The 27,927-nt window shown below is 55.9% G+C and overlaps 1 protein-coding gene across 1 annotated transcript; it reads right to left on the reverse strand.

The window, feature by feature from the left end:
* Nucleotides 1-11,291: 11,291 nt before the first annotated feature.
* SSC4D (scavenger receptor cysteine rich family member with 4 domains) lies at nt 11,292-22,600 on the reverse strand. The gene is made up of 11 exons (XM_062012652.1): nt 22,466-22,600; nt 22,098-22,263; nt 19,949-19,984; nt 18,460-18,765; nt 17,009-17,080; nt 16,098-16,412; nt 15,173-15,253; nt 14,840-14,917; nt 13,611-13,922; nt 12,412-12,489; nt 11,292-11,608 (listed from the first exon to the last, which is right to left on the reverse strand). The coding sequence occupies exons 1-11, from the start codon at nt 22,598-22,600 to the stop codon at nt 11,292-11,294; spliced, it is 1,896 nt and encodes a 631-aa protein (XP_061868636.1).
* Between the last annotated feature and the right edge of the window lie 5,327 nt (nt 22,601-27,927).

The raw sequence follows: 27,927 nt of genomic DNA on the forward strand, positions 1-27,927 counted from the left end.
CCACTGAACAAACTGGACCCATTTACAACCCAGACCTGTTTGCAGCCTGGACCCACACACAGCTCAAACCCACACACAGCCTAGATCCACTCCCAAACCAGAGCCACTTACAGGCTGGTCCCACTCCCAAACCAGATCCACGTGTGCCCTGATCCCACTGGCCCCACTCTCAGCCCAGACTCACTTGTGGCCCAGACCTGCTTGCAGCCCTCACAAGCCAGACCCACTCAGAGCCTGGACCCACTCATGGACCCACTCACAGCCCAGACACACAGAGGCAGATGCCACTCAGCACAGGCCAGAGGAGCTGTGACCCTGTCACGCTGCCCAGGCCCTGCCCCGTGCTGTGGTGCTGCCCTGGGGCAGCTGATGTGTGGCACCCACGCTACCCTCCATGCCCAGGGAGAGCTGTGGGCTCTGTGATGCTGTGATGGAGCTGGGCCAGGCTGCAGTGTCACAGCTTGGGGCCAACTGCCTCCTCCCCAGCCCCTTTCCCACGCCATGGGCCAACCCACAGGAGGGAGCAGCCTCAGCACAGAGCAGCTCTGGATAATTGATGAGGAGCCATCTCGGGTGCATTCACTCATCAATATCACATGAAACAAAGTGGCTCATCCTCTCAGGCCTGGCTGAGCTTCTGCTGCCTGCTGGGAACTCCATCAGGAGCCATGAAACATCTCATTTTCCTACAAATCCTATGGGTAAACCACTGCTGAGGGGATGCTGGGGGAAGGAAAGGGGCCTGATCCAGACTCACTCTGATCCTGATGGAAGGGCTTTATCCTGGTTTTCCTCTGCAACACCACAGGGAAACCCGGTGACACTGGAACATGCTGCTTTCTGCAGGGCTGTGGCTACTCAAGGCCCATGGCCATGGTCTCACCTACATGAATAGGGCCAAATTTGTTGGGGGACACTGATTGATGGTGCTTTATGATGGTGAGCAACATCATTTCAGGGTGAGACCTGCATCCTTACTGTGAGTTTAACAAGTACCAGAGCCTTGGATGGAATGGATTTGTCCAACACTAAATGTTTCTTTTGTTTACAGCTTCTGAGAGCAGAAGAAATCCCACCTTCTGGAAAAGAAAGCAAGCTAGAAACAGGCCCAGATCTTCTCTATTGCCTCTAGAAAAGAAGCCACTGTGTCCTTGCTCCCATCCTCACACCCCCGTGGCACACGTGGTCCTGCTGTGAGATCAGCCTTTGTGCCCTGCTTTTGTTTACCACCCTGGCTATCCCAAGGAGAGCACCCAGACACAAGGGCAGTTTATTCCTCCTTGCTGATAATGGTGCATTTATTCTTCAGAGGAGGCTGGTTGTCATCTCTGGAGATGTCAGCACTGGGGGGTTGTGTTGTGTGACGTCAGCTTCAGGGAGAGAATCTGAGTGAAAAAGTGCACAGTGGGAGAGGATCTGAAAGTAGGTCGTGGGTCCCAAACTGGTTTCTCAGCTCTCTGCTATCATTTCTTATCATTATCATGGGGTATCAGCCAAGGCAAGGAGCACTGCTGGATCTCTGGGTATGGACTGATGTGGAGCTGCCTACACATCCCAGGCACACTTTGAGTGATGCTGCTCCATTGGGGTCAGGGGTGTGGTTCCTTCAGCTTGGCAAAAAAAGAAAGAGTAGCCCTTGGGTTGAGTTCCTGGATTCTCAGGGACAATGTTGAGCACAAGGCTGGACCTGAGGAAGTGTTTGCACACGTGGAAGCTCCTCTGATTTCCCCAAACATGATTGATCTTAATAAATCTCAATCAAAACTCACCAAAACTACTCCCTCTCCATCCAAACCTTGTGACACCTCCCCAGTGATTTACATAAACAAGGCAGGTTCTTGCCTAGGCCAAATCACTGCAGCTCTGCTGATTTATGGTGACCCCACATTTGCCCCAGACTGAGCAAACCCTGATTCATTCCTGCCAAAGCCCCACAGCAATAAATCCATGTCCCTCCCCTGGTGATTTCCTTCCCCATCACAGGTCAGAACATGAGATTCACAGTGCTGGCAATCCTCACCTGGCTGTAATATTTATCTGCAGTGGCTCAAGCCCCTTTTTGGGTTCCAATGAATAAATCAGCACCCCTCTCACCACTTAACTCTTCTGTTTCACACACCAGGCAGTGATGGGATGAAGGTCAATGTGGTGAAAGGCTGCAGACAGAAGCTTCTGGTGGGCAGCCCAGGCAGCTGGAGGTGTCACCCGACTGCCCCTCACTAAATGCCTTTCTCCCACCTCTGCCTGTTACCTAGAGACACTCCTCAGCAAGACCCCAGGCAGCTGCTGCCTTGGGAAGTTGTGAAGCCCCAAAGGATGCAGGTCTGTGCTGCAGATGTCCCAGAAAAACCCAATAACCCTGATTCCTCCCACGGTATTAAAAATACTCCAGCGTGTTGCAATGTGCCACTTTGTTCATTCCTGAGGCCTGGAAGATGAGTCCTTCTCCTCACATTTCCTTGCCTTCCTCCTTGTGTCTTGTCAATGCTTTGTGACACAGCAAGGCAAGGCAGTAAATTCTCTTTGACTTGGAGATTCGCTTGGCTTAGCTGCTGCCTGCTCCAAAAATGGACCCAGAAGCCCTCAGCCCTCATTTGTTGTGGAAAGTCACAGTCCTGTGCCCCTTCCCTCTGTGTTTGCTTACTTGGAGCAAGGGGGATGCATGGCATGAGGGATGCATGGCAAGGGAGATGCATGGCATGGGGGTGCATGGCAAGAGGGGTGCATGGCATCAGGGATGCATGGCATGAGGGATGCATGGCAAGGGGGATGCATGGCATGAGGGATGCATGGCAAGGGGGATGCATGGCATGGGGGTGCATGGCAAGAGGGATGCATAGCATCAGGGATGCATGGCATGAGGGATGCATGGCAAGGGGGATGCATGGCAAAGGGGTTGCATGGCAAGGGGGATGCATGGCATGAGGAATGGATGGCAAGGGCGTGCATGGCAAGGGAGATGCATGGCATGGGGGTGCATGGCAAGGGAGATGCATGGCATGGGGGTGCATGGCATGGGGGTGCATGGCAAGGGAGATGCATGGCATGGGGGTGCATGGCATGGGGGTGCATGGCAAGAGGAGTGCATGGCATCAGGGATTCATGGCAAGAGGGATGCTAGTTGAGAGGGATATATAGCAAGAGGAGTGCCCAGGGAGTGGGATGCATGGCAAGAGGTGTGTGGTGCAAGTGCCTCAGCCTGGCCCCAAGTCAAAGGTAGGGATTGTCACCACTGGTACACAGGAGACCTGTGTGTCTTCAGCTAGTGGGTGGCAAAGCTGGGCAGAGCACAGGACATGGGGTGGCATCCGTGGGGGTTCATGTGTGGAGCTGGCATGAGTGCTGTCCCTGGCTCCTACACAGCCCTGGATGGGTGCTCACCCTCCAGTCCCACTCCTCAGGTGGCTGCTCCTTGTGTTGCCCCAGGGAAGGTGCTGCCTGTCCAGGGGAACAGGTTTCTGGCTTTTGCAGTTGAGCTTGTGAAAAATAAGCTGAGGAAACTCTGGCTTCAGTGTCTCCTCCCCTACAGGGGCCCTGCCTGGCCCCACCACCTCAGCACCTCAACACAGCACCCTGGCCCCTTTTCCTCCTTGCTCCTCCAAGCCTGGGAGTGTGACACAGCAAATGAAGCATCCCAGGATCAGGCCAAGGATGTCTCTTCTGCCCCTGCACCCACCAGCAGCACTCCCCAGCCTGCCACCCTGCCAGCACCCCTCCACCCTGCCAGGCCCCTAAGCTGGGGGGTCCCACCAGCCCCAAGGAAGGACCCTACAATCAGCACCTGGGCGAGCTCAGGGGTGCATCAACCCTCCCCCAAAGCCCTCAGAGCCTCACCTGGGGCAGGAGAGGATGGAGGGGCTGTGGGTGATGGGGCAGCCTGTGATGAGCCCACCAGACTGACAGTGCTTTGAAAGGGAACTTCCCTCCCCCCTGTCTGTGGAGCTGCAGTGCTTTGTGCTCAGCCCTGGCCTTTCATCTCAGGCTTTCAAAGCACTTTCCAAGCCCAAATTAATTCTGCTGCAGCAGCTGCCCTCCTGTGCTGCTCAGCATCAGCCTTGTCACGAAGCAGGGCTGCCCATACCCCTCAGGGTACACAGCTGGGCTCCCAGGGATGATTTCACACCTCAAGCCACCAAAGATGGGATGGGAGAGCAGCCTTCCTTTATCCCCCAAACCCACACAAGCACCATTGCACTGAGAACTGCTGCAATGCCCATGCCCACTTGGAAAACCCCTCCCCCTTCCAGCCTTCCTCCCAGCCCCAGGGAAGATGCTCCCACACAGGATGGAAGCCTGTGGGAAGCCAAGGTGCCCTGAGGGAGCTGGTACCCTCACCCTGGGTGCTGATGGGGAGCTGGGAGGACCCGAGGTGCAGGACCCCTCCTCCAGGGATGCAGTGGGAGGGTGGGCTGGGACCAGGCAGGCACGTTGCCTCCCCACAGCGTGTTAATAATTAAGCAGGTGAGTCGGGCTCAGATGGCAGCTCTTATTTAAGGAGCTGATATAAATACCGCCCAGACAGCACTTATGGAGCACCTAAAAAAAGCCCTGACTGTCTCAGTCCCTCCAGAAACAGCTCTGTGGGGCTGGTGGGAAGCACTGGGCAGGGTGGTCACCAGGGTCCTGTGGGGATGGGGCTGCCCCAGGCTCTGAGCATGGGAGGTGGCAGCGTGTGGGGCCAATCCTCTGGGCACTGCCCGTGCCTCAGTTTCCCTCTGCAGTGACAACTGGCCTCGACTCTTTGTCCTGTGTGGCAGTAGGGGTGTTGGGGACCCAGCACAGGGCTGGATACTCAGCCCTGTGCCCTGGCTTGGTGGCACTGGGTGGGAGCTGGGGCAGGGAGATCTCTGCCAACCCACCTTCCCACCCTCCCAGTGCCAGGGGAAACCCACCTCATGTTCCAGTGGCTGCCTTTTTGTGTTTGTGCTGGCAGAATGCCCTCCTGGCCCTGCTGTCTCCCTGGTCATGGCTAACCCAGGGACACTCCTCCCACACTGAGGCTGGGGACACTCATCCTCCAAGGACAGCTCAGTCTTCCCCCATCCCTGCCCTTACTGAAGAGAGGGGCTGCAGCTATGCAAGAAGGGGAGGGAGCACTGAGACACCTGGGGCACAGTGGGTCCCCCCCCACCCCCTCCAGCCTGAGGCATCACCCCCACCTCAGCATCCTGAACCCCCAGGAGCAGGCAAGGAGCTGGAGCTGGCTGCAGGAGGGAGGGAGGGAGGGATGGGGCTGTCACACGTCCCCGTTGCAGGCGGGCGGCAGCGAGCCGCTTGCTGCAGTCCTGCTCGCCAGCTCTGCAGCGTGACTCAGCACAGCCTCACCCAGCTCCCAGCACCAGCGCTGCAGCCCCTCCTCCCAGCCACGGCAGGGGTAAAGGGGGTGGGGGTAACAGGCTCTCCACATTGCCACTGCCCTCCCATGGCCCCTCTCACCCCCAGACCCAACCCCTGTTCCCACCCAACCCTCTCCATCCCCACCCCAGGGCCACTGGCTGCTCTTCCAGCACAGAGAACCCACTTCCAAGGTTGAGTTGGGGCTCCAGGAGATGAGGAGGGGTTGGCACCAGCCTGCCTGCACCCAACCATCACTGCTGTGCCCTTGGGCAGGGGATGGGCAGCGTGCTGGATCTAACCCCGGGGGTCTTCCTATGCAGTGTCAGCTCAGGCTTTGGGGTGCTGAGCACTCCCTCCTGCTGTGACGCCTCAGCAGGCGTTGGGAGGAAGGATCTGTTTGGTTTTTCTCTTTCCCTGGGGGCCAGGACTGAAGGAGATGCCGGGGTCACATGGCACAGTCCCAGGATTTGGAACAGGATTTTTCGAGCCCCACTTTCTTGGGGTTGGGAACCTGCCAGGATCAGCTTCTCACAGCCTCTCAGTGCACAATCCCCTCTGGCCGTGACCTGAGAAGTTACTGGGAGGTGAGGAGGTTGGCCAGAGAAAACGAGCAGCCCTGGGGGAGCAGGGCTGAGCACTCACACCCTCCCTGCATGGTCCCCATGCACAAAGGCATCTGCAGGGCAGCACCTCACTCCCAGGGTTGGGTGTCCCTGGCTGTGACCTGGCACAGGAACGGGCAACAACGGGGCTGTCGAGCCAGGAGCAACCCCTCCTGCACCCCAAGAGCTGCATCCAAAGAGCTGCATCCAAAGAGCTGCACCCCAAGAGCTGCACCCCAAGAGCTGCATCCAAAGAGCTGCTAACCGGATTAAAGCAAAAGCACGGCGGGAGGCAGAGCTCGGGCACGGCCAGAGCCCCGCTCCCACCCAGCCGGGCAGCCCCTTGCCCGTGGGCATCTCCGGTGCCATCGCACGGGGAGCGCGTTGCCGGCATCGCTGCCAGCTCCTCGCTTTCTCTGCCTCTACACGGGAGCGATGGCAGCGAGCTGGCGGCAGCCGGCGCTCGGGCAGCCCCGTGGGGCGGCTCCTGCCGGGGGAACGGAGCTGCAGGGAGAGGAGATGATGGATGGGAGCATTCGCCACCGTGGCTGTTTACCCTGGGTGGCGGGAGCTGCTGGGTACGGCCACGCAGCCCCTGCGGCACGGTGCGGGCACGGTGCGGGCACGGTGCGGGGCGACGAGCCGGCCCCGCGGTTCCTCCCCTCCCCTCGCCATCCCGCTCTCTTTGCCAAGGGACTAATTGCGCCAGTGACTTTGCAGTTCCCAAAATAGCTGCTGGCTCCGGCGCGGTGACGTCCGCGGGAGCCGCGGGGCCGGGGGATGGAGCCCGGCGCGGGGGGCGACCGGCGGCTCCTGGACCCCCCGAGCCAGGGTCTGTCGGCTGCCCTTGGCACCACGCTCCACGGGCAGCGAGGCTCGCCGTGCCGCAGGGATGCTGCAGGGAGAGCTGCTGCTCACCCAGCCTGTGGCAGCAGGAGCTGCTGCAAGGCTGGCCCTGCCCCGGCTGTCCCAGCACCGCCAGGAGCTCGCTGCAGGATGCCTCGGTGAGGGGACATCTGCCCTTCTGAGCAGTGCTGGGGTAAGACATGTCCCCAGCCAGGCCAGTCGGGTCCCTGCAGCATCCTGAGGGTGTCAAGGGATGAGCCAGAGCCATCATCCCACGTGCCCCCTGGAGAAACTGAGGCACGTGGAGTGAGGGATGCAGAGGCAACAGGGAGAGTGGAGCTGGGCATGGCAAGCTGGGGAGCATGACACAGCCCAAGGTCACCCAGGTGACTGGGCACAGCAGAGCCAAGGATGCTCTCCAGGCCAGGGCTGCCTCCAGCAGTGACTCACCTCCCGTGCCAGTGCCCAGCTCCTCCGGTTTCAGGCACAGACTGCATTGCCTTAACGGGGCACCGTGGGTGGCAGGGCTGGCCCAGCACAGGAAGGGCACCCCTGGCATCAGGCACAGACCCACAGGCCCCTCCAGCCATCCCTGTGCTCTGCAGCCTCCTCCCACAAGCAGGACATCCTCCACACCACCTCCCAGCCAGCAATACAACTTGCACTAGTCTCATACTGGTCCCATAATGGGCTCCCCATCCCTACCAGCACAGCTAGAGGGGATTTAACCACAAGTGCCCCCTCACCTGCCCCAGTTCCTGGGGAGCAAAGCTTGGCCAGAGGGATGGCTTCTTATTCTGGAACACAGAGAAATAATTAAAGCCTCCTCCATTTCCCTTTGCTCATTTGTGCTCCTTCAGCCTGGATTAATGGGTCTCCTCTCCCCAGCACAGACTCATTCCTTATTCCTAATAGCCCATAAATCCCAGCCCTAAAATAACCCCAGCTTTTGCCTGGACCTGCTGAAATATTTATTGTCTCCCCCCTGCTGCCCCCCACCCTGTTCCCTCTCCAGGGATGGGGAGAGGAACTAATCGATGGCATCGACCTGAGTGCAGCCACAGCTGCTCCAGCACAGGGAAACAGCTGATGTCGGCAAGACAAGAGCCAGGCAGGCACTGTGGCTCCTCTGGGCTCCCAGAGCTGGGCAGCCACTGTGGCTCCTCTGGGCTCCCTGAGCTGATCAAGCACCGTGGCTGCTCCAGGCTCCCACACAGCTGCCATGGCCTGGCTGTGGTCCAGTGGCAGGATGCTCTTGTGCCACCAGCATCTCTCTGTGCTGGTACCAACCCTCCCTGTGCTGGGATGTGCCTCCCTGAGCTGTGCTGGTACTTAGCCTCCAGGGCCATGGCAGACTCCTCTGCCCCTTGCTGGTACCTCCAGAGCCAGAGTTTCCCCCCCCCACCCCATGCTCATATCCTGCTCCCCACCTTGCCTGGCACTTGCTGTTCCCATGGAGATGATGCTCTGCTTGAGCATGGGGGCTCTGGGGGAATCCCTGTGCATCCCAAGCTGGCTGCAGGAGAAAAGGCTGGAAGAGAAAGGAGGAGGCTGCTGTCTCTGGCTGGAAACCCTTTGCTTGCTGGATTGTAGGTTGTGGAAGGGAGAAGCCCAGGGAGAGCAGAGCCTGCTCTTCCCAGCCCAAAGCCAAGAGGAGCTGGGTGTGGGGTAACACAAACAAGCAGCAGCTCAAGGCATAGTCCTCAAGGAAAACAGGAGAAACCCAGCCAGCCATCCTCATCATCCTCCCTGTGACAGCCCAAGAGGCAGCAGCTCCCAGAGCAGCTCCTGGCCACCAGCCCCTTCCCCACCTCCCACAGCCATGGAGGGGGGGGCTACCCACAAAGCTGACATAGCCCACAGCACCCTCTGACCCATCCCCAGCTGGTGTGGGATGCAGGGAGGGGGCAGGGACTGCTGGGGACAGCTCTGTCTCCCTCCTGCTCCCAGCAGGAACCCATCATTGCCCAGCTGTCCTGGAGGCAGGAGGTGGTGGCAGAGGGGTGGGCAGCCAAGCATCTGGGATCTCAGTAAAAGGAGATGTTATATTCACACATCACCTCCCTGCCTTCTCCCAGGGCTCCAGCACCCCCACATCCAACTGTGCTGCTGTAGCCTGCCTGGAAGATGTTTCTGTGCCTCAGTTTCCCTGCTGCTGGGAATCCCAACTGGGAGCAAAGTGCTGGGAAAGCCCCTGCCCATGGGAAGCTGTGGAGGGGCCCAATGTCAGCATGATGCTGGTTACCAGGGCATGGAGCCAGAGCCACTGGGGACACCTCCACCAAGGGCCAGGACCACACAGGGACCTGCACCAGCCTGTGAGCTGCTGAGGGACACATCCCCATTGTCTGCAGAGCTCTGGCAGCTGAGACAACGCCATCTAACAGTATATCCTCATCCAGACCATCACCATCAGTCATCGGGGTGCCAAAAAGCCTCCCCAGATCAGAGACTCCCCAGCGCCACGGTCACAGCCTCTCCCTGCAGGCAGCAGCAGGGGCTGCAGCTCCCAGCACATTCTCCCTTCTCATCTGCTCCTCCACCCTTGCCAGCAGCGAATTTGCAGCCGGCAGCACTGCAGAGCCCCTACAGCCACACAACGGCAACGCAGCCGCTCCAGCACTGACCCCCCACCCCAAATTCTCCCGGGAACAACCCCGGAGCCCGGCTCAACCTGGCTCTGCCGAGCCTGCTGGGGCCAAGGCTGTACCCTGGGAGCTGGGCTGGGGCTGGGTCCAAGCTCAGCTCTCAGCTGAGTGGAAATCGAGGGCTGCTCAGGGGCCAGAGGGATTTGCACCCAATTTTGGCTGCCAGAGCTGATTCTTCATCTGTGGGCTTGGGGCATCACCTGTTCCCCAGCCCTTTGCTCCTGCCCAGGGTTCAAAGGGGCGCAGGCCAGTGTCTGGCAAACCTTCCAGGGAAGTCTTCTTCCTCAGCTTCAACCTAAACCTTCCCTGGTGCAACTTGAGGCCATTCCTCTGCCTTACCATTCACTACCTGGGAGAAGAGTTTGACCCCCAGCTCCCTGCAGGCTCCTGTCAGGGAGTGTCAGAGAGTGCTGCTGTGTCCCCTCAGCCTCCTCTTCTCCAGGCTCAACACCCCCATTCCCTCAGCCCCTCCCCAGTACTTGTGCTCCAACCCCTTCCCCAGCTCCAGAGCCTGTCTCCAGACACTCTCCACTACCTCAGTGTCTTTAACTGAACACAGCAGCTCTCACCATACTTTCAAAGAGTTCTTATTTATTCACAAAACAAACCCAAACACACATAAGAACCAAAGGAAAGGGGGAACCCTCCCCCCCAGTGACCCCAGGAAGAGGCACAATCCTTAACAAAAGCATTGCACAAACAGAGGAGCAGGTGGGACCTGCTCTGTGCTGCTGCACAGCCCTTCCCCAGCCTCATACCCTGTCCCCAGAAACACAAACATCATTTTGCTGGTGTCCTGTTAGAAGTCAGATACAGTTGACAGTGAAGGCTGGTGTTGCAGGTCGGCTCCTTCCACCTGAGCTGGGAGGGAAACAGCCTTTACCCCAAAGCCATGGGTGATGGGCTCCTGGCTTCTGTGCCATTGGCCTCCCCTTGTGCTGGGCAGGGATTTGGGGTCTTCTCTATGTTTTTCTCATCCATTCCTGCCAGCCCTTCACCTGCCCTGGGCACCTCAGAGCACAGAGCATCACAGAGCTGTTGGGAAAGAGCAGCCAGAGCCAGCCTGGACCACACAGGATGGAGAAGGATGAGGAGAACACAGCCAGACTTGTCCTCCCCCCACTCCCCAGGGGCTTTTTAGGGGGCAAGACTTTGCTGTGCCAAAGCCCCTCCTGGAGAAGGGCAATCTCATCTGAGCTCTCTGCAAACCCAGCAGTGTTTGCAGAATCAATAGGAGGTGAAATGAGCACAAAGAAGAAACACTGGGCAGCTGCAAAGCAGGCTGTGGCTGCAGACAGAGGGAGATCCGACACCTGTGTGGCTGCTGCCTGCAGACTGGGGAGGATTTGGGGTTTCTTCTGCCAGAATGGGAAGAAAAACCTGCTATTTGGATTGCTGCAGGGTTTGCAAAGCAAACTGAGGAACAACAGCAGCTCACTGCAGAGCCACTGGAACACCCTGGTTTGGTTTCAGCCCCTTTCTACAGTCCCTGGGTGTAATTTAAGGTCATTTTCACAGCAGAAAACCCATTTTTCTCTCCTCATCTCTGAAATGGCACAGCAGAAACCACCAGATTTCACACCAAAACCACTCCTGTTTTCCCAAGGGGCAGCTTTGGGGGGGTGGCAAAGCTTCAGCCAGTATTTTAGGAGCTGACAAAAACCCCCATCTTCACCCCTCCCTTCCCACCCCCAGAGCCCAAACACCCACGGGGGTGCCCAGCCAGTGCAGCAGGCAAACCGAGGCGGGGAGCGAAGCTTCCCTGAGCAGCAGCCAGGCTTCAGCCCCTCTCCACAGGCATTGCCACCATCCCCCCTCTCCCTCCAGCATCCCCTTGCCCCCTGTACCTGCGGGAGGGTCACGGCACGGCACAGGCGGCAGCGGCGTCCTCGGAGTGGTCGCAGTTGTGGACGTCCCAGCGGATGTGGGAGCAGCGCAGCAGCGAGGGCTCGTGCCCTTTGCACTTGAGGTTGTCAAGGAAGATGTAACCAGTGCCCTGGCCATAATGAGCCTCCCCCCAGGCTGCCAGAGCGTGCCCACAGCCCAGCTGCCTGCACACCACCTTGGCATCCCGCAGGTCCCAGGCGTCGTCGCACACGGTGCCCCACTGGGCCAGCTGGAAGATCTCCACGCGGCCCTCGCAGCGGTGGCTGCCGTTGGCCAGGCGCAGGGACCCTGCCCAGGGCACCACACAACCAGTTCCATTGGAAAAGACCTTTGAGTCCCAGCCCTGCCCTCACCCTGCCCAGCCCAGCACTGACCCACAGCCCTCGGCACCTCAGCTCCAGGGCTTTGGGATCCCTCCACGGCTGGGCACTGCCCCAGCTCCCTGGGCAGCCTGGCACAGGGGTGACACCCCTCTCAGGGAAACAGTTCTGCCTCAGCTCCAATCTCAACCTCTCCTGGGGCAGCTCCAGCCCCTTTCCTCTTGTCCTATCACTCAAACTGGGGAGCAGAGAGTGACCCCCAGCTCCCTGCAGGCTCCTGTCAGGGAGTGTCAGAGAGTGCTGCTGGCTCCCCTCAGCCTCCTCTTCTCCAGGCTCAACACCCCCATCCCTCAGCCCCTCCCCAGCCCCTTGTGCTCCAGCCCCTTCCCCAACTCTGGCCACGCTGCAGCCCCTCAGTGTCCCTGTGGCCCAACACTGAGCACAGCCCTGGAGCTGCAGCCTCCCCAGAGCCCAGCACAGGGGACAATCCCTGCCCTGCTCCTCCTGGCCTCATTATATCTGATCCAAGCCAGGATGCCCTTGGCCTTCACGGCCACCTGGGCACGCTGCTGGCTCCTGTTCAGCTGCTGTCTATTAACACCCCCAGATCCTTTCCCCCCTGGGCAGTTTCCAGCCCCATTGCCCCAGCCCATAGGATTGCATGGGGCTGTGGTGGTCCAAGTGCAGGTCTCTGCCTGAGCCACCTCTGTTTCCATCCCATACTGGTGCAGAGCATCCCAGGCCTGGCACAGCTGGTACCTTGGTACCTACCATCCTTGGGACGAGTTGGGGCTGACGTGGTGGTTGTGGCAGTCACCTCTTGGAAATGGTCTCCAGCATCATCAGCACCTGGTGCAGCAGTGGGGAAGAGGTGGGAAAAGTGATTTAGGGGATGCCTGTGCCCTCCAGGGCCGGGTCTGAGCTTCCCAGCTCAGCAGCATGGGGTGCCAGGGATGGGTGCAAGATGTGTGGGGTGGGATGTGCAGCCACTACAGTTGCAGGAAAGTGGAAGCTCTGTGACCCATGCTCTGGCCATCACTGGACACCACAGCACCTGGCTGCCACCCCCCATGGTCAGAAGGAATCCTGGGCTCACAAAGATGTGAGCCTTCACCATTTTGGCTAGCCCAGACTGCCCAGGGAGGGTGTGGAGGCTCCTCAGGAGGTTTCCAAACCCACCTGGACATGTTGCTGTGACCCCTGATCAAGGGGAACCTGCTTTAGCAGGGGCTGGGGCTGGAGCAACTCTGCAGGGCCCTTCCCACCCCCACCATGCTGGGATTCAATGATTTTATTTTGGGGACCTCATTTCCCACAGCCATCCTGAGCATGGCCAAAGTCCTCCCTGTGCCTACAATCTGGTTGGATTTCCATACCTCCAAGCCAGGCTTCAGCTGAGATCTCTGGAGCTCTGAGTGGTCCCATCCATCCCCTCTTTCCCACTCAGACAGCAAAGAAAGACCCTCATGAGGTAGCCAGTGGGCACTGGGCTTTCTCCCACTCTCACAGCATCACAGAATGTGAAGGGTTGGAAGGGACCTGGAAAGCTCACCCAGAGCAACCCCCTGCCAGAGCAGCACCACCTAGAGTAGGGCACACAGAGACTCATCCAGCTGGGTTTGAATGGCTACAGAGAAGGAGACTCCACAGCCCATCTGGGCAGCCCCTGCCAGTGCTCCCTCACCTCAACACGGAAGAAACTTTTCCTTGTGCTTCTTTGCAACCTGTTCCAGCTTGTCCCCATTGCCCCTTGTCCTATCACTGGCCATGACTGAGCACAGCCTGGCTCCAGCCTCCTCACACTTCACCAACTCTTAAGAAGCTTTCAGGGAGCTCCAGAATCCTCACTGAGCATCGCTTCAGAGAACACGGACCCTCGGAGCAACGGCTGTGTTACAGACGAGGCACCACAGTACGACCCCCTAATTCTATCACCTCAGGAGACAAGGGTTATGGAACACTTAACTCACCCCTACAAACGACCCCGGCGTCCTCGTGGTGGCCGCAGTTGTGCTGTCCCCAGCCCAGGTGGAAGCAGTCGGCCAGCCGAGCCTCGCCGCCGCCGCAGCCCACGTTGTCCAGCAGCACGGGCCCGCTGCCGTAGCCGAAGGAGCCCAGGACGGTGGCTGCCAGCGCGGCCCCGCAGCCCAGCTGCCTGCACACCACCTGGGCATCGGGGAAGTCCCAGTCGTCGTCGCAGACGGTGCCCCAGGTGCCGCGGTGCTGCACTTCCACCCGCCCCCGGCAGCTCCCGTTGCCGTTCGCCAGCCGCACGCTGCCACCTGCCGCGGGCACATCGCCGGGGGCTCCGTGGGGCGCGTCTCCCTGGGCACTGCTCGTGCTTTGGGGCCGTGGGGTGAGTCCCCGGGGAGTGTGGGGTGAGCCCCTGGAGATGTGGGGTGAGCCCCTGGAGATGTGGGGTGAGCCCCTGGGGATGTGGGGTGAGCCCCTGGGGATGTGAGGTGAGTCATAGGGATGTGGGGTGAGCCCCTGGGCATGTGGGGTGAGTCATAGGGATGTGGGGTGAGCCCCTGGAGAGGTGGGATGAGCCCCTGGAAGCATGGGGTGAGTCCCTGGGCATGTGGAGTGAGCCCCTGGGGATGTGGAGTGAGCCCCTGGGGATGTGGGGTGAGTCCCTGGAGATGTGGAGTGAGCCCCTGGGGATGTGGAGTGAGCCCCTGGAAGCATGGGGTGAGTCTCTGAGCATGTGGGGTGAGCCCCTGGGCATGTGGGGTGAGCCCTTGGAAGAATGGGGTGAGCCCCTGGGGGTGTGGAGTGAGTCCCTGGGCATGTGGGGTGAGTCCCTGGGGATGTGGGGTGAGTCTCTGGGGATGTGGGGTGAGCCCTTGGAAGAATGGGGTGAGCCCCTGGGGGTGTGGAGTGAGTCCCTGGGCATGTGGGGTGAGTCCCTGGGGATGTGGAGTGAGTTCCTGGGGATGTGGAATGAGCCCTAGTGATATGAGGTGAGCCCTGGGGACAGAACTCCCCCAGTTACTCCTGGGAACATGAGAGGGCCCTGGGGAGGTGGGCTACACCCTTGGGGCAGCTCCCTGGGAGTGTGGGGTGCTGGAGATCCCCTGGGGATGTGGAAAGAGCATGGGGAAGGTCCTAGGGATGTGAGGTAACCCCCCAGGGACGTGGAGCCAGGAGGGGGGCTGTGCCAGAGCCTGTGCAGGATTAGCAGCATCCACACACTTACTTTCCTGCTCAATGGTGAGGAGAGCGGTGGTGGCCACCTCAGTGGCCTGGGAGGGCTGGTCCCTGTCGTCTGTCACTGCTGGCACAAGCATGGGGACACACAGCCATCGAGGGAGGTCCAGCTTCAGCACCCACTGCCCCTGCCCCAGTCTGTGCCAGTGGCCTCTAGCACCATGGTGGCCCCATGGCAAGCTCCTGCCATGGGTAACATCCCTCCCCAAGCCTCACCTAGGTAAGGCAGGAGCTTGAAGTGCCTGTGCTGGGATCAGTCCCCCCAAGCAAGCCTCTGGCTGTGGCACAAGGGTGAGCTGGGTGGCTGCTGACCTCCTCCTACCTGTGGCTGTGGCAGTGAGTGTCTCTTCGTAGTCCAGGGCTCCTGAGGTGGTGAAGGATGTGATGGTGGATGTGTCCAGCCCTGTGGTGACATGGAGGGACACAGAGAGCATCAAAGCCATGAACTTACAGACTCTGGGAGGCAAACACAGGGTGGTCTGAGTGCTCCAGGAGAGTGGGGATGGAGGTGGACCCCATCCCTCCACACACCCCTCCTGCCCATGTGCTGGAAATGCAGCTTCTCCTCCCCAAATCAAGCATTGAATGATCCCTCCAACCCACCCACAGCCCCAAGGGGGTCTCCTGCTTCTCCTCACCCCTGAGAGGTTTATCACTCAGGGTTCCTCAGCTGTAGAGCTTGTTTTTTCCCCTGCCCCTCTGAGCAAGGGCTGTGTGTGACCATCGAGGAAAGGATCCCTCTCAGAAAATTGTCCCTTTTGTGCCCTATCAGTCCCTTTGTTCTCTGAGGGAAAGTGCTGCCACGGGCTGCTCCCGGCATTAGCCACGGTAAAGAGGGAATTCAGGGGGGTTATTAACATCATAAGCGGTGATCAGCAGAGAATGGCAGAAGTACATCACCCAGGGAGGGGAAGGGGAGGCGGGCTGAGGCTGGCACCCTGCCCGGCCCCTGGCAGGACACGGCCACCTTGTTTTCCCAGCGGCAGAGCAGGGGAATGGCAGGAGGCAGATACACCTCCCCTGCAAATTACAGCTCAGGCTGCTGCTCAGGCTCTCGGTGGGAGGTCACAGCCTGCTCCAGAGCACCAGCATGACGGCAGGTAAGGAGAAAAGATGCTCCTGCAGCGCAGAGCCCGGTCCCTGCCTGACCTCGGGCACATCAGCATCTCACTGAGGCCAATTCTTCTCAGACACCTGGTTGTGTGTGGATTTTCCCTGCCCAGGAAGGTGATGCCCTGCTGAGGTACCTGTGCAGATGACCCCAGCATCTTCATGGTGGCCACAGTTATGGATGCCCCAGCCGAGGCTGTAGCAGGCGGAGAGGAAGGGCTCGCTGCCCTCGCAGTTGACATTGTCCAGGAGGATGTGACCTGTGCCATAGCCAAAATAGGCATTGCTCTTGTAATCCAGGGCTTGGCCACAGCCCACCTGCTTGCACACCACGTTGGCATCACTCAGGCCCCAGTCGTCATCACAGACGGTGCCCCAGTTGCCGCGGTAGAAGATCTCGACCCGGCCCTGGCAGCTGTCGGAGCCGCTCACCAGACGGATGCTGCCGTCGCCTGCAGGGTGACACGTCAGGGGGTGAGGACATCACACAATCCCAGAGTGATGGGGGTTGGAAGGGAACTCCAGAGCTCATCCAGCCCAAGCCCCTGCTACAGCAGGTTGCCCTTGCTCAGGGGGCACAGGAACGTGTCCAGGTGGGTTGGGAACCTCCTGAGGAGCCTCCACACCCTCCCTCCCCTCAGTACCAAATGACTTTCTTCTGTTCCTTTTGTGTTCCAGCTTCTGTCCATTGCCCTTTGTCCCATCCCTGGATACTGCCCACCTCCCAGCACCCACTTCCCAGGTACTTTGCTTCCCTCCCAGAAGGTCAGTGCATGCAGCACAGTGCAGCGATGCCACCGAGCCTGGATCTGGCAGTGCCCATGATGGCAAAGAAACCAGGTCAGAACCTGCACTTTAGGCCAGCAAAGATGATGGCAGCCTTGGTGACCCTCTAGGACAGGGTTTGGCTGTGTCCAGCACAACAACAGGAACACCTGAGGTTTGCCGCTTGAAGCCAGAGAGTCGGATGCTTCACATGGGTGAGGGGTGATGGGTGGGGGATGCTGTTCTCTGCCAGCCCTCAGCAAAGATGAGCCAAGCTGCTTACCTTCCCCATCCTGTACCGAGGCTGTGAGGGTCCTGCTTGTTGGTCCTTCACTGGCATGTGTGGGTGAGAGCTCTGTGAAGGGAAGCAGAGAGGTGATGTCCCTGGCTGCCTGCAGTGACCCAGCCAGAGGCTGTCTGTGAGCAGTGCCCTGTGTGCTGCCCACCCTGCTGCTTCCCCAGCCAGGGCAGTGTGACCTTGTGGGCAAGAAGCCAATGGCATCCTGGGGTGAATTGAGAAGAGTGTGGGCAGCAGGTTGAGGGAGGTTCTGCCCCCTCCTCTGCTCTGCCCTGGTGAGGCCTCATCTGGAGTCCTGTGTCCTGTTCTGGGCTCCCCAGCTCCAGAGGGACAGGGAGCTGCTGGAGAGAGGCCAGTGCAGGGACATCAAGATGCTGAGGGGATGGAACATGTGTGAGGAGGAAAAGCTGCAGGCCCTGGGGCTGTTCAGCCTGGAGAAGAGAAGGCTGAGGAGGGACCTCATCAGCACTTATAAAGGTGTCAGGAGGATGGGAGGACACTTTTCTTCTGTGGTGTCCAGTGACAGGACACAAAAGGTTCCACTGGAACAGGAGAAGAAACTCCTTTAGTGCTGAAGTGAGGGAGCCCTAGCCCGGGCTGCCCAGGGAGGGTGTGGAGGCTCCTTCTCAGGAGGTTTCCAACCCCACCTGGACACATTCCTGTGCCCCCTGAGCCAGGGGAGCCTGCTGTAGCAGGATGAGCTCTAGAGGTCCCTTCCAACCCCTCCAGTCTGGGATTGTATGATTCTGGGTTCCTGCTCAATCCACCATCTCCTTTCTGTGGTTGCTGCTGGTCCAAGCCAGCAGCCAGCCCACATCCCAAGCCCTGCTTCTGCTGGACACAGGGACTCACTGAGCACTTGCACCCGTGGCTGAGCTCCTGTTCTGCACAGCCTCACATTTACCAGTCTCTGATGCATGGCTGATGAGCAAACCCTATGTAGGTGTGCAGGAGGAACATGTAGGGTATATAGGGGTTGGCATGGAGCTGTCCCACTTTCACTTGCCAAGTTCAAATGCTTTCCACTGCTTTTCTCACCTTTAGGAACATTCTCTACTGAAAAGCTCAGCAATTTCCAGAAAGACAAGTCAAAAGGGGAAAGAGCAGTTGGGCAGTGGCTGACTCAGAGGCAGGAGCGTGGGTGGGCATGTGCTCTTTCCCCAGGGATCATCCTGGAGAGGCTGTAAAGTCCCTGAGCTGGGAGTGACTGGGAACACAAGACAGGGCTGGTCACCCAATGGAGCACCAACATGCTGAACTGGGAACCGACCTCGATTGAAGCAAGAGGTGGAGGAAAGCTGCAGAGGGGGTTTGGCTGAGGAACAAGCTCTGAGATACAACTCTTGGGCTCCCCCAAGATGCCTGCAGACACCAGGGCTTGCAGGCTGCAGGCAGCTCCCCGCTCCCCTTGCTCCTAAGGAACTGACCCTCATTACCATTGCACACAACAGCCACGTCCTCGTAGTGGTAGCAGTTGTGGATGCCCCAGCCGTGGCTCCAGCACTCGCTCAAGGCTGCTTCCCTGCCCTTGCAGTCCACATTGTCCAAGAAGATGGGTCCAGACCCTTGGCCAAAGGTCATGGCAGCCGGGAGGGCGATGGCGTGGCCGCAGCCCAGCTGGCGACACACCACGTTGGCGTCCACAATGTCCCAGTCGTCGTCACACACCGTCCCCCACGAGCCGTTGTAGAGGATCTCCACTCGCCCCTGGCACCGGCTGGGCCCGTTGGCCAGACGGATCTCTGGAGGGACAGGCAGAGAGAGATCCCTCAGCAGCCCAGGGCCAAAAGCTGATAAACACTTTGGGGGTGTCATGGGGAGAGTGGGAGCTCTCTCTGCACCAAATCTCGCCTCTCTGCACCAAATCTCTTCCCTTTGCATCAAATCTCTCTGCACCAAATCCCTCTGCATCAAATCTCTTCCCTCTGCACCAAATCTCTTCCTTCTGCACCAAATCTCTTCCTTCTGCACCAAATCTCTCTGCACCAAATCCCTCTGCATCAAATCTCTTCCTGTTGCATCAAATCTCTTCCCTCTGCACCAAATCTCTTCTCTCTGCACCAAATCTCTTCTCTCTGCACCAAATCTCTTCTCTCTGCACCAAATCCCTCTGCATCAAATCTCTTCCCTCTGCACCAAATCTCTTCCTTCTGCACCAAATCTCTCTGCACCAAATCCCTCTGCATCAAATCTCTTCCTGTTGCACCAAATCTCTTCCCTCTGCACCAAATCTCTTCCCTCTGCACCAAATCCTTAGAGAAAATAGTGACCCATTGCTGTGGCACAAGGCAGCTGTTGGCCTGCTGCTGCCCACCTGAGAGCGGGGCATGGGCTTCTCTTCATCAGCTGGAAGCAGCTGACACGAAGACTCAACACATCACACAAATGAGATGTGCCATCATCACATCACCTTGCCTGCTAATGACCCAGGCAATGGGAGAAGAGGGAAGCAGACACATGACATCACACAATGCCATATGACTTGGCTGACAAGTGATGAGAGGCAATTAGTAAGTTCTTATGAGCCTCAGTGAACGTGCCCAGTGCTGGTCCCCTGTGGGGGCTGGTGGGAGGGAGATCTCTCAAGCTGCTGGGGATGGGGAGCAGATATGTGAGTGCCCTGGCTTGCCACATTAAGGGAATTATTTGCTTGGAAGTGATGAAAGGCACAGGGACAGAGACCCAGCAGGTGATCAAATCCCTTCTTGGGATAATAAGGGGAATGGGGATAAGAAGGAATCTCTGTTTCCTCTCTGGAAGAGAAATGGACCTTTTGGGTGCTGCTTTTTGTTCCAAACCAATATACTTCGTTTTTTTTTAAACCAAAATTCTCCAAACCCAATTTTTAATACCCAAAAAAGGCTTTTTTTTTTCTTTCAGCTACAAATTTCCAGCAGAACAGTGACTTTAGGAGGAGAATCTCACCTGGGAATGGCATCAGCACGGGCTCGGACGTGGTGCCTGCAAGGGAGAAGAAAAGGGCTCAGACCTTCTCTCAGCAGCCTGAACATGCAGCATCTAGAAGGAGCTGAACACTGGCAGGATGCATCCCTGTCAGCTGGCTTTAAATAAGGGCTGTGGAAGTGTCCTGCCAGCAGCCCTGCACCTGGGGAGGATGATCTGAGGGGTCCATAGGCAGAGCCAGAGGTTCCCCTGTAGGCAGAGCCAGAAGTCCCTTCAACAACTCGCTAAGCTTGTCTGGCTGGGTCCCTCTCCCATAGTTTTGGCATTATTTAGGCATCAAAAAACATGGTTTCAACCCCAACACTGAGTGATGGGGGATCCCCCCTGGGATGCCGAGGGGCACTGAGGTCTCCAGCTTGTCCAGTGGGTCAAGGCAACATGATGGTGGTGCCCTGAGAGACAATGGATGGAGATGGACCTGGACCTCATGGGTGTCCCTGTTACTGCTCCTGTGGATGTCCTTGTGAGTTTTCAAGCACTCAGCAGATGCCTGAGGCCAGCTTGCAGTGAGAACAGCATTGGTCAACTCCTGCCACTCCAGAGGTGGAAGCCTGAAGGGGATGGTGGAGCAGGTGAAGCTACCTCCCTTTTGTCTTGCTAGAATGTGGCCTGGGAGATCATTAATTCAGCTACAAAGAAATACCTAGAAGGCCCAAGAGAAATGAGAGTAAGGCAACTATCCAGCTGTAACCATGGAGCAGCCAGGAGCAGGGGCTATGAGCTACATGCCACCCATAGCTGAGATGAACTATGAGTCAGGGAGCTCCAGCCATGGTCAGGCACTGCTGCCCTCCTCAGCCACTCCAGCTGGGCCCAGGCAGGCTGGAAAGTGATGCTGAAATGTCAGCAAGAGCTGGGGATTAGACACATGAGATCCAGGGAGCAGAAAGGCTAGTTCACCAAAGGAGAGGACAGGGAAGGACACAGCAGCCCCAGGGGCTGGGTAACAGGAGAGAGGTAATTCAGGTCACCTCTGCACCAAAAATGGGGAGGTGAGAGGCTTTTTAGGAAGAGTGTTTGAACCTCGTTTGTATTGATTTTTAACACCTAGACCACTCCAGTGCCAAACAAGCAGGGGATAAAAAAGACACTGTTGAATATTCAATATTCATCTCCCTTTAAGTCAAAAATCAAAGCTCTGAAATATTCATTTGAGAGCATCCTCCAGCAAAGTCAAGAGAGACCTGAAAAAATATGCCTGTTCTGTCCACATTAATGAGGAACAAGAGGAAATCTGTGTTTTTTGAGGAGACAGAACCCTCCACATTTCTCTGATGCAGCTTCTCAAAGGCAAAAGCAAAGGGGAAAGTAGCTGGAGTAAACAGCATCCCTTTCAGGAGCTGAACAAAACCCAACAAATGGGAGGATAAATTGTGCTTCCTTTAGTGATTGAGCCCATTAATGAAGAGAAGCAGGTTCAGGGGATAGTGGCAGAGCCATTGAGGTCCCCACACTGTGGGCACAGGCACAGCTCAGGGTGACAGGGAGGGGAGTGGGAAGCTCCAGCCCGAGGGGTTTGGAACTGTGAAACCTAATTTAATCCAATTATGGTGTCTGACTACACCTTAATTGCCTGCTTTCTGGCTGCCTTTGTCTTGGCTGGGTTTTGTTGAGGCAGGAAAGTGTTACCAACCTCCTGGCTGTCATTACACTGATAAAGTCACAGCAGGATGATTACACTGTGCTGTTGCAGACCCTGTGTGAGAGCAGAGTTGCCTTTTCCCAGGCTGATTGGAACACTTCCAAGCCTGGCCAGACAGGAGTAACTGGGGATGGGTGTCCTCAGGGGTTGGGTGCTCATCTCCCTCATCACCTTGGCAGCACCACTGTCCCCATCAGCATCCTCCTGGTTGCCCTGTGCCATCACCATGGCTGGCATCGTCTCCAGCCATCTGCCAGCCCTGAATGCTGAGCTTGCCATGAGCCATGGTGGGAGATACAAGCTGAACCTGCTGCCTCCATCCCTGTGCATGCTTGGTGCCACTGCAGACACTGTGATATCCCTTCTCATGGCTCTCCATGAGGAAAATCTGCCCATAAATCCAAGGTCAGGAGGGAGATTGTGGGTGCCTACAATCACCTCATCCTGCTGCACCGTGGAGGAACTCACCAGTGGGGCTGAGGAAGAGGAGGAGGAGGAGCAAGACTGGCATCAAGGAGAGAGGCAGCAGCCCAAAGTCTGTCCTCCCTGTGCCCTGGCAGTTGGCTGGACAGGGACTGAGTCTCATTGCTGCACCACAGCCCTCCTGCAGACGAGTGTCCAGAGGAGGTTGTCCCTGAAACATGCAGAGCAGAGTTAGTGGTGATAGGCAGGAGAGCCTTTGCCCAGCAAGGGCCTTGCAGGACCTGCAAACAAGTCCCTCCTCAGTGCTTGCTGGAGGAGTGACCAGGAGCCACGTGAAAAATAATTCAGATGGGATTTATTGAGGAGTGATGGGTGTTTGAGTGTGAAGGTGAAGCTGTGGGGTCACATCCCACCTGGGAGACAAAGCTGGAAGCAGTGAGCTGCTGCACAGGCAGAATGATGTGCCTCAGCCTCACCAGGACACCTGAATGCTGATCCTGTGAGCTCTCACCCACGGTCTTCAGCCCCCAAGATACATGGGGATCCATCCTGCATCCATGTGGAGCTTGTTCCTTCTACATTAGGTGATGAGTAAACCCTGTAGCACATATGTACCATATACCCCATGCAACATGTGGGTAAACTGAGTCACACATTACATCCAGGGTTGAACCTCATTCACCTGAGAGGTGGAGGCACAAGCTCCATGGGGACAAGCTGGAAAGCAAACAGGGCTATGTCAGGCAGAGGAGAGGGAAGAGATCAAACATCCTAAGATGCCATTTCCCCTTCTTTTACTGCCAAAGGGATTTCTAGCCCTGTTGCACCCACATGCTGTTGGGGAGTGCAATGGGAGCTGATCTTGCTCTCCCTTACGCCTCTGGGAACCCAGACCAACGTCCCAGAATGCCAGCACTGGCCTGACAGTGAGTGCTGGTGAAGGAGTGCCATCGTGAGGCTGCTTTCACACGCTGCCAGGCTGTAAGTCACAGCTAAGCAGAGCCCTAAAATTAGATCCTCCAGCCTACACAAGGCACAACATCTCCTGAAGGGATGGGACCCAACTGCTGCTGCTTCAGGCATCTCCTGATGCCTAGAAACTTGGAGAAGGGCGTTGTGAGCAAACACTCCCTCTGTGGAAACCTTTCATCCAGCCTCTCACTGCTCCTGGGATGGGGAAAACTCCCAGATGGGACCATGTGCTGGAGCTGTGGCCACACAGCCAAGATCTCTCCAGACCAAAGTTTGGGTGGGTTCCTAAGCCTCTAGGTCAAACGTTTGGCTTTGTTGCCAGAACCAGTGAGAGATGATGGTAGAGTAGGGGTTTTTTTTGTGTCCACCAACAAGAGATGATGGCAGAGCAGGGTTTTGTGAGTCCACCAGTGAGAGATGATGGTAGAACAAGGAGTTTCGTGTCTGCTAGCAAGAGCTGATGCTAACCCAGTGCTGGAGGGGCAGGATGGAACCACCATGGATGGAATACACCCCACTACACCTCTCTGCTCTCACTGCTCAGCTCTTGCTGACCAAGCTTTGGGAGGAGATCTGCCAGCAGACAGCCAGCTCAGTGATGGGGGATGAAAATCAATCTACTCCCTGAGGTGGTTGGTTTTCAATACTCCATTCATCCCTCTTGCAGCACTGAATAATGTCTCCTTTTGTCCCACCAGCCCTCCCCTCTCTCTGGTGGGGCAGAGCTGACAGATGGCCCCTCTGCCACCCTGCCCTGGCCAAAGCCCTGCATCATGTCTTGCTCTCAGGGACATTGTCATTGTGGGGCCACTTTTGTGCCAGAGCCAGCGCGTTCCTGCTCCCTGGCAGGGTGGCAGCAGGCATTAACTGCTGCAATGCTGTGCCACAGCTGACCTCATCAAGGTAAAACCCAACTTTGCTTCTCTGTCTGTGTTTTTCAACCTGCATCTCCATCCTCATCCCAACAGTCAGGGTTCCATTGCAAACTGAGTCCCCTTTCCCATGCACCCAAAGGTGTTGGGGTCCTTCAAGAGTGCCTGTAGATTACAAACTGCTTTTAAACCATCATAAGGCATGGTGGCACTGCAGCAAAGCAGAGCATCCCTTTCAAAGGGTTACTGATGGTGGGTTTCTGAACCTGCCTTCCAACTCCTTAGATGTAAAACAAACCTCAACCACACAGCCCATGGAAGCAGCAGCATAGCCCCTACCAGTCCCCACCCTGCATGGATGCTGCCCATCAAGTCTCATGCAAAACATGCAGGGAAGGAGCAGAGATCTAATGCAGGGAGCAGAAAATCCCTGCTTTCAACCCCCACAACACACACCACACCAGACACACTGTGCCCAAGCAGTTCTTTGCCCTCAGTGAAAACTCCCTCAGTCCTTTGGTCTCTTTTTATCCCCTTTGGTCCCCCTGGACTGACCCCCCCCTACTCTCTAGCTGCCACTTTACAACTTCCCAGGACATGACAGGCTTTCAGCTGCCACCACCCCTTCAGATCCTTATTTGTAATTAACCACAGTGAGCTGGAGAAAAGAAAAGCATCAGAAATCCACATACCTGTTAGGGATTTTCTTTCCAGTGTGAGGATGGCAATATTGAATCCCAGAAGCAATTAGTCTTGTTCTGAAGTTAAAAAACACTTAAAACCAATTGTTGGGATGGATATTCCCTGTAAGGAGGTGATGGGATAAGGCAGGAGTTGGGGGTTTCTGAGGTTAGGTCTTGTTTAGTAAACTTAAAGAAGAAAAGAAGAAAGAAAGAAGGATGAAAAGGAGCTCATCCACCAACTGAACAGCTCCAGCCCTGTCATCTCTTGGCACCTTTGGGGCTGGGATCTGGCTGCTGTCAGCTGGGTTACAGCTCTAGCACAGGACAGCAGCTCTGCATCCCATCCTGGGGCAGATCATCCCAAAAGCAAAGAAGAAAGAGAGAGAGGAGGAAGGAAAAGAAGAAGGAGAGAGGAGGGAAGAGAGGGAAGAGCTTTAAGGAGACATGGCAGGGAGGGAATGGCTCGGGTTTCAGGAAGGCAGGCAGGGACACATGGTTAAATTGGGTGCTGACAGAGCCTGGGGGGAAGGGAGAAGTTATTTCAGAGGATTTGGGCTTTTCAGCTCCTTCCCATCTCCCTCTGGGCTGTCTAAATGCCCACTGGAGAGGAAACCACCAGTAACCAGCTGGCTGGAACTATTTCTGTTGATGCCTGAGCCAGCACCAGGATTCAGCAGGAGGAGACAGTCCCAAACCTCCTGCCCTGCCCAGGGCACTTGGGAACCGTGTGCTGGAGCTGCAGCTCCTCCTTCCTGTTCCTAGGCAAGAAATTGCCTTCAGAGGGCTCTTGATTTTCAACAGAACTGTGTGGTTAACCGTTTTTAAACCATTATAACCTTTGAACCATTTTAACCATCATTGCATGTAAAAGACTCCCAGGTCTCAGCAGCCTTGAAGGCAACAGAAAAAGAGCCCCAGACATATTGGGTTTCCTAATTTTGTGCATTCTGAAGCTTCCCAGCAGTCTTAGGAGTCTGGCCTGCTTTTGGCTTTGAACAAGTGGATCCTGTGATCAACAGCATCCCCATCCTCCCTCTCAGCAGAGGCAGCAGTTGCCTCGTTGCTCTTGCTGCTGGATTGCTCATTTGCTCCTACACAAAGCCCAGACCCTTAAATGCCCTTAAATGCCTGGGCTTTGTGTTTGATCTCAGCACAAAGCCAGCTCTGCTAACTGCTCCATTACCCACCTGCCATTGCTTTCTTGTAGGGATTCAGTAATTAGCAATTAGGCATTTACTTTTGATTTCCCAGTAGCAGCAAAGTTCTAATTACCCAGCTTGCAAATGCAAGTTTCAAAAGGTGCCCTTTAAAGCCTGTTTTGCCTCAACTTTGAACAACTCTCTGCCACCTTTGGCTCCGTGCCAGGGCCTTGGGGCTGGAAATCATCAACTTCAGCATCGATCCACATCCAGGCTTTGATTGCCAGGACCTTAAGCCTCCCTAAATACAATCCTGCAGGGGTAAGGGCTGTAGCCTGTAGCTGCTCTTCACCTTGTTAATAACTTCTTGGGTCGTTTGAGCAGCGTCTCAGATGTTTCCCATGTCTACATCCTTACTGTGCTGCCCGTTCCCGAAGGAAAACACAAAACAACCGAGGTCGTTTTATGCGGTGCTTTATTGAGGGCCCTAGGGACCTGAGGACTAGTGTCCAAAGTCAGAGCCCCCACTAACAGAAAATTTCACAGAGTTTATATACTTTCCACAAATGATTACTTCATCAGGTCCCCGTGATGTTTACCAGTTTTCTTAGACATTAGGATTATGTTGTGCTCTTTCATGTAGTTACTTGAGACTATGCTTATCTGAATCCACAACAAGAAATTTCCATAGATAACAAACAGGTAAACATTCGAGATAACGATTTCTTTGAGAAAAACAAGATTCAGCGTTCAGTATTCTTCACTAATCTCTTTGCTTTGTTTAAGCAAGAATGCACAAGCTCAGCATGCCCCACTAGTTCCCTAGACTGCTAGGTTACATCAACATCCCACACTGCTCACTAGGCCTCGATACAGACCTTAGCCTAACTACTTCTAACTTTCCATATACAGTAATGCTAACAAGTCCCCCCTTTTGAGCATTCTTCTATCTTGCAAGGATGCTCAACATCATCTGTCTTTATTGTCTGTGTCTCAAGTAGTGGTTTCCTTATATGATGGAGGAGGAGACCCATTTCCAGTTCCATTTCTGGTCATCGCATTCATTAATCTGCAGGTGTTGAGCTTTTCTCTGGTAATGGTTCCTAAAATACACTTGTAAACTATATAAATTATCATCAATAGTATAACAAACATAATTACATATTGGATGACTGAGGAAATCCACCCAGAGACCTGGAGCCCCAATGAATCAAATATTGCACCTATCCAATTATGTTGAGCTTCTTTTTCAATTTCTTTGGCTTCGGTTTCAACCTTTTCCAATTGTAAAATATCTTTTTCTACTTCGATTGTCATGTTTGGAATATGGATACAGCAGTGATCAATTCTTTTGCTCAGGTAACCACAGACCCCATGTTCCCGCAGCAGCAACATATCTAAGGCCATTCTATTCTGCAAAGTCATTCTGCTAGTTGCCTGTAGCTGCAAATTCATATCCTTAAACCCTTTCTTGGTGGCTGCTGCTAATCTTTTAGTCTGGCCCAGTAGCTTATACAACATTTCCCTATTACGGTAAGATGCAACCTGTGCAAACAAAGACTCTAAAGCCCAGCCAAATTTTACTCCATCACTTGGTTCATGCCACTCATCTTCTACTTTGATATCATCACCTATTTCCCTTTTCTTCCGAGCTATCCTTGTTTCTAATTTAGATTGTCTCCAAAATGGGCATAATGTGGGAACTCCCAAGGTTATTTGAGTTACTGGACCATCAATTGGTAAATGGGTGGTCCATTGCCCATGACCCATAACCCAAACTAAGTTTCCTGGACTTCTGATTGTAGTGGATTTGCAACTAATGACCCTTTTTCCATACATCCCTTTCTCATGTACATCTCCCTTTATTAAACACCCATTTATCCACTCTTCATACTTTATTGATACTTGCTTGCAGTTCCAAGTAAAATTAACAGAGGTTTCTGGCATGGTTGTTATTGGAATAATTCCCCAGGGTATAGGTTCACCTGCAGCCTAAGGTAGTGGCAAACATGCTGTAATCTTAGATACATTCTGAATCATTCCAAAATCTCTAATCAACCCGACCACTAAGTTTTCCTGTCCTTCATCTCGATGGAAGTTTATTGTCCCATTTCCTAGATCCCGTATTCTCCTTCGGCTATATTTGCCTCTAATTAATGATACTAACATCCTAGAGTGGGCCCACCACGCATCTTTGGCTATCCAACAC

Source organism: Colius striatus, chromosome 20 (assembly GCF_028858725.1).
Source record: "Colius striatus isolate bColStr4 chromosome 20, bColStr4.1.hap1, whole genome shotgun sequence".
NCBI classification, from domain to species: Eukaryota; Metazoa; Chordata; class Aves; order Coliiformes; family Coliidae; genus Colius; species Colius striatus.

Excerpts from the sequence above, each read along its gene's own strand:
- SSC4D (XM_062012652.1), bottom strand. The coding sequence starts at position 22,600 with ATGGATCCCCATGTATCTTGGGGGCTGAAGACCGTGGGTGAGAGCTCA. Across the intron at positions 18,766-19,948 it reads CGTGCTGATGCCATTCCCAG|AGATCCGTCTGGCCAACGGG; the intron begins GTGAGATTCTCC and ends CTGTCCCTCCAG. Across the intron at positions 11,609-12,411 it reads CCCAACTCGTCCCAAGGATG|GGTCCCTGCGCCTGGCCAAC; the intron begins GTAGGTACCAAG and ends TGCCCTGGGCAG.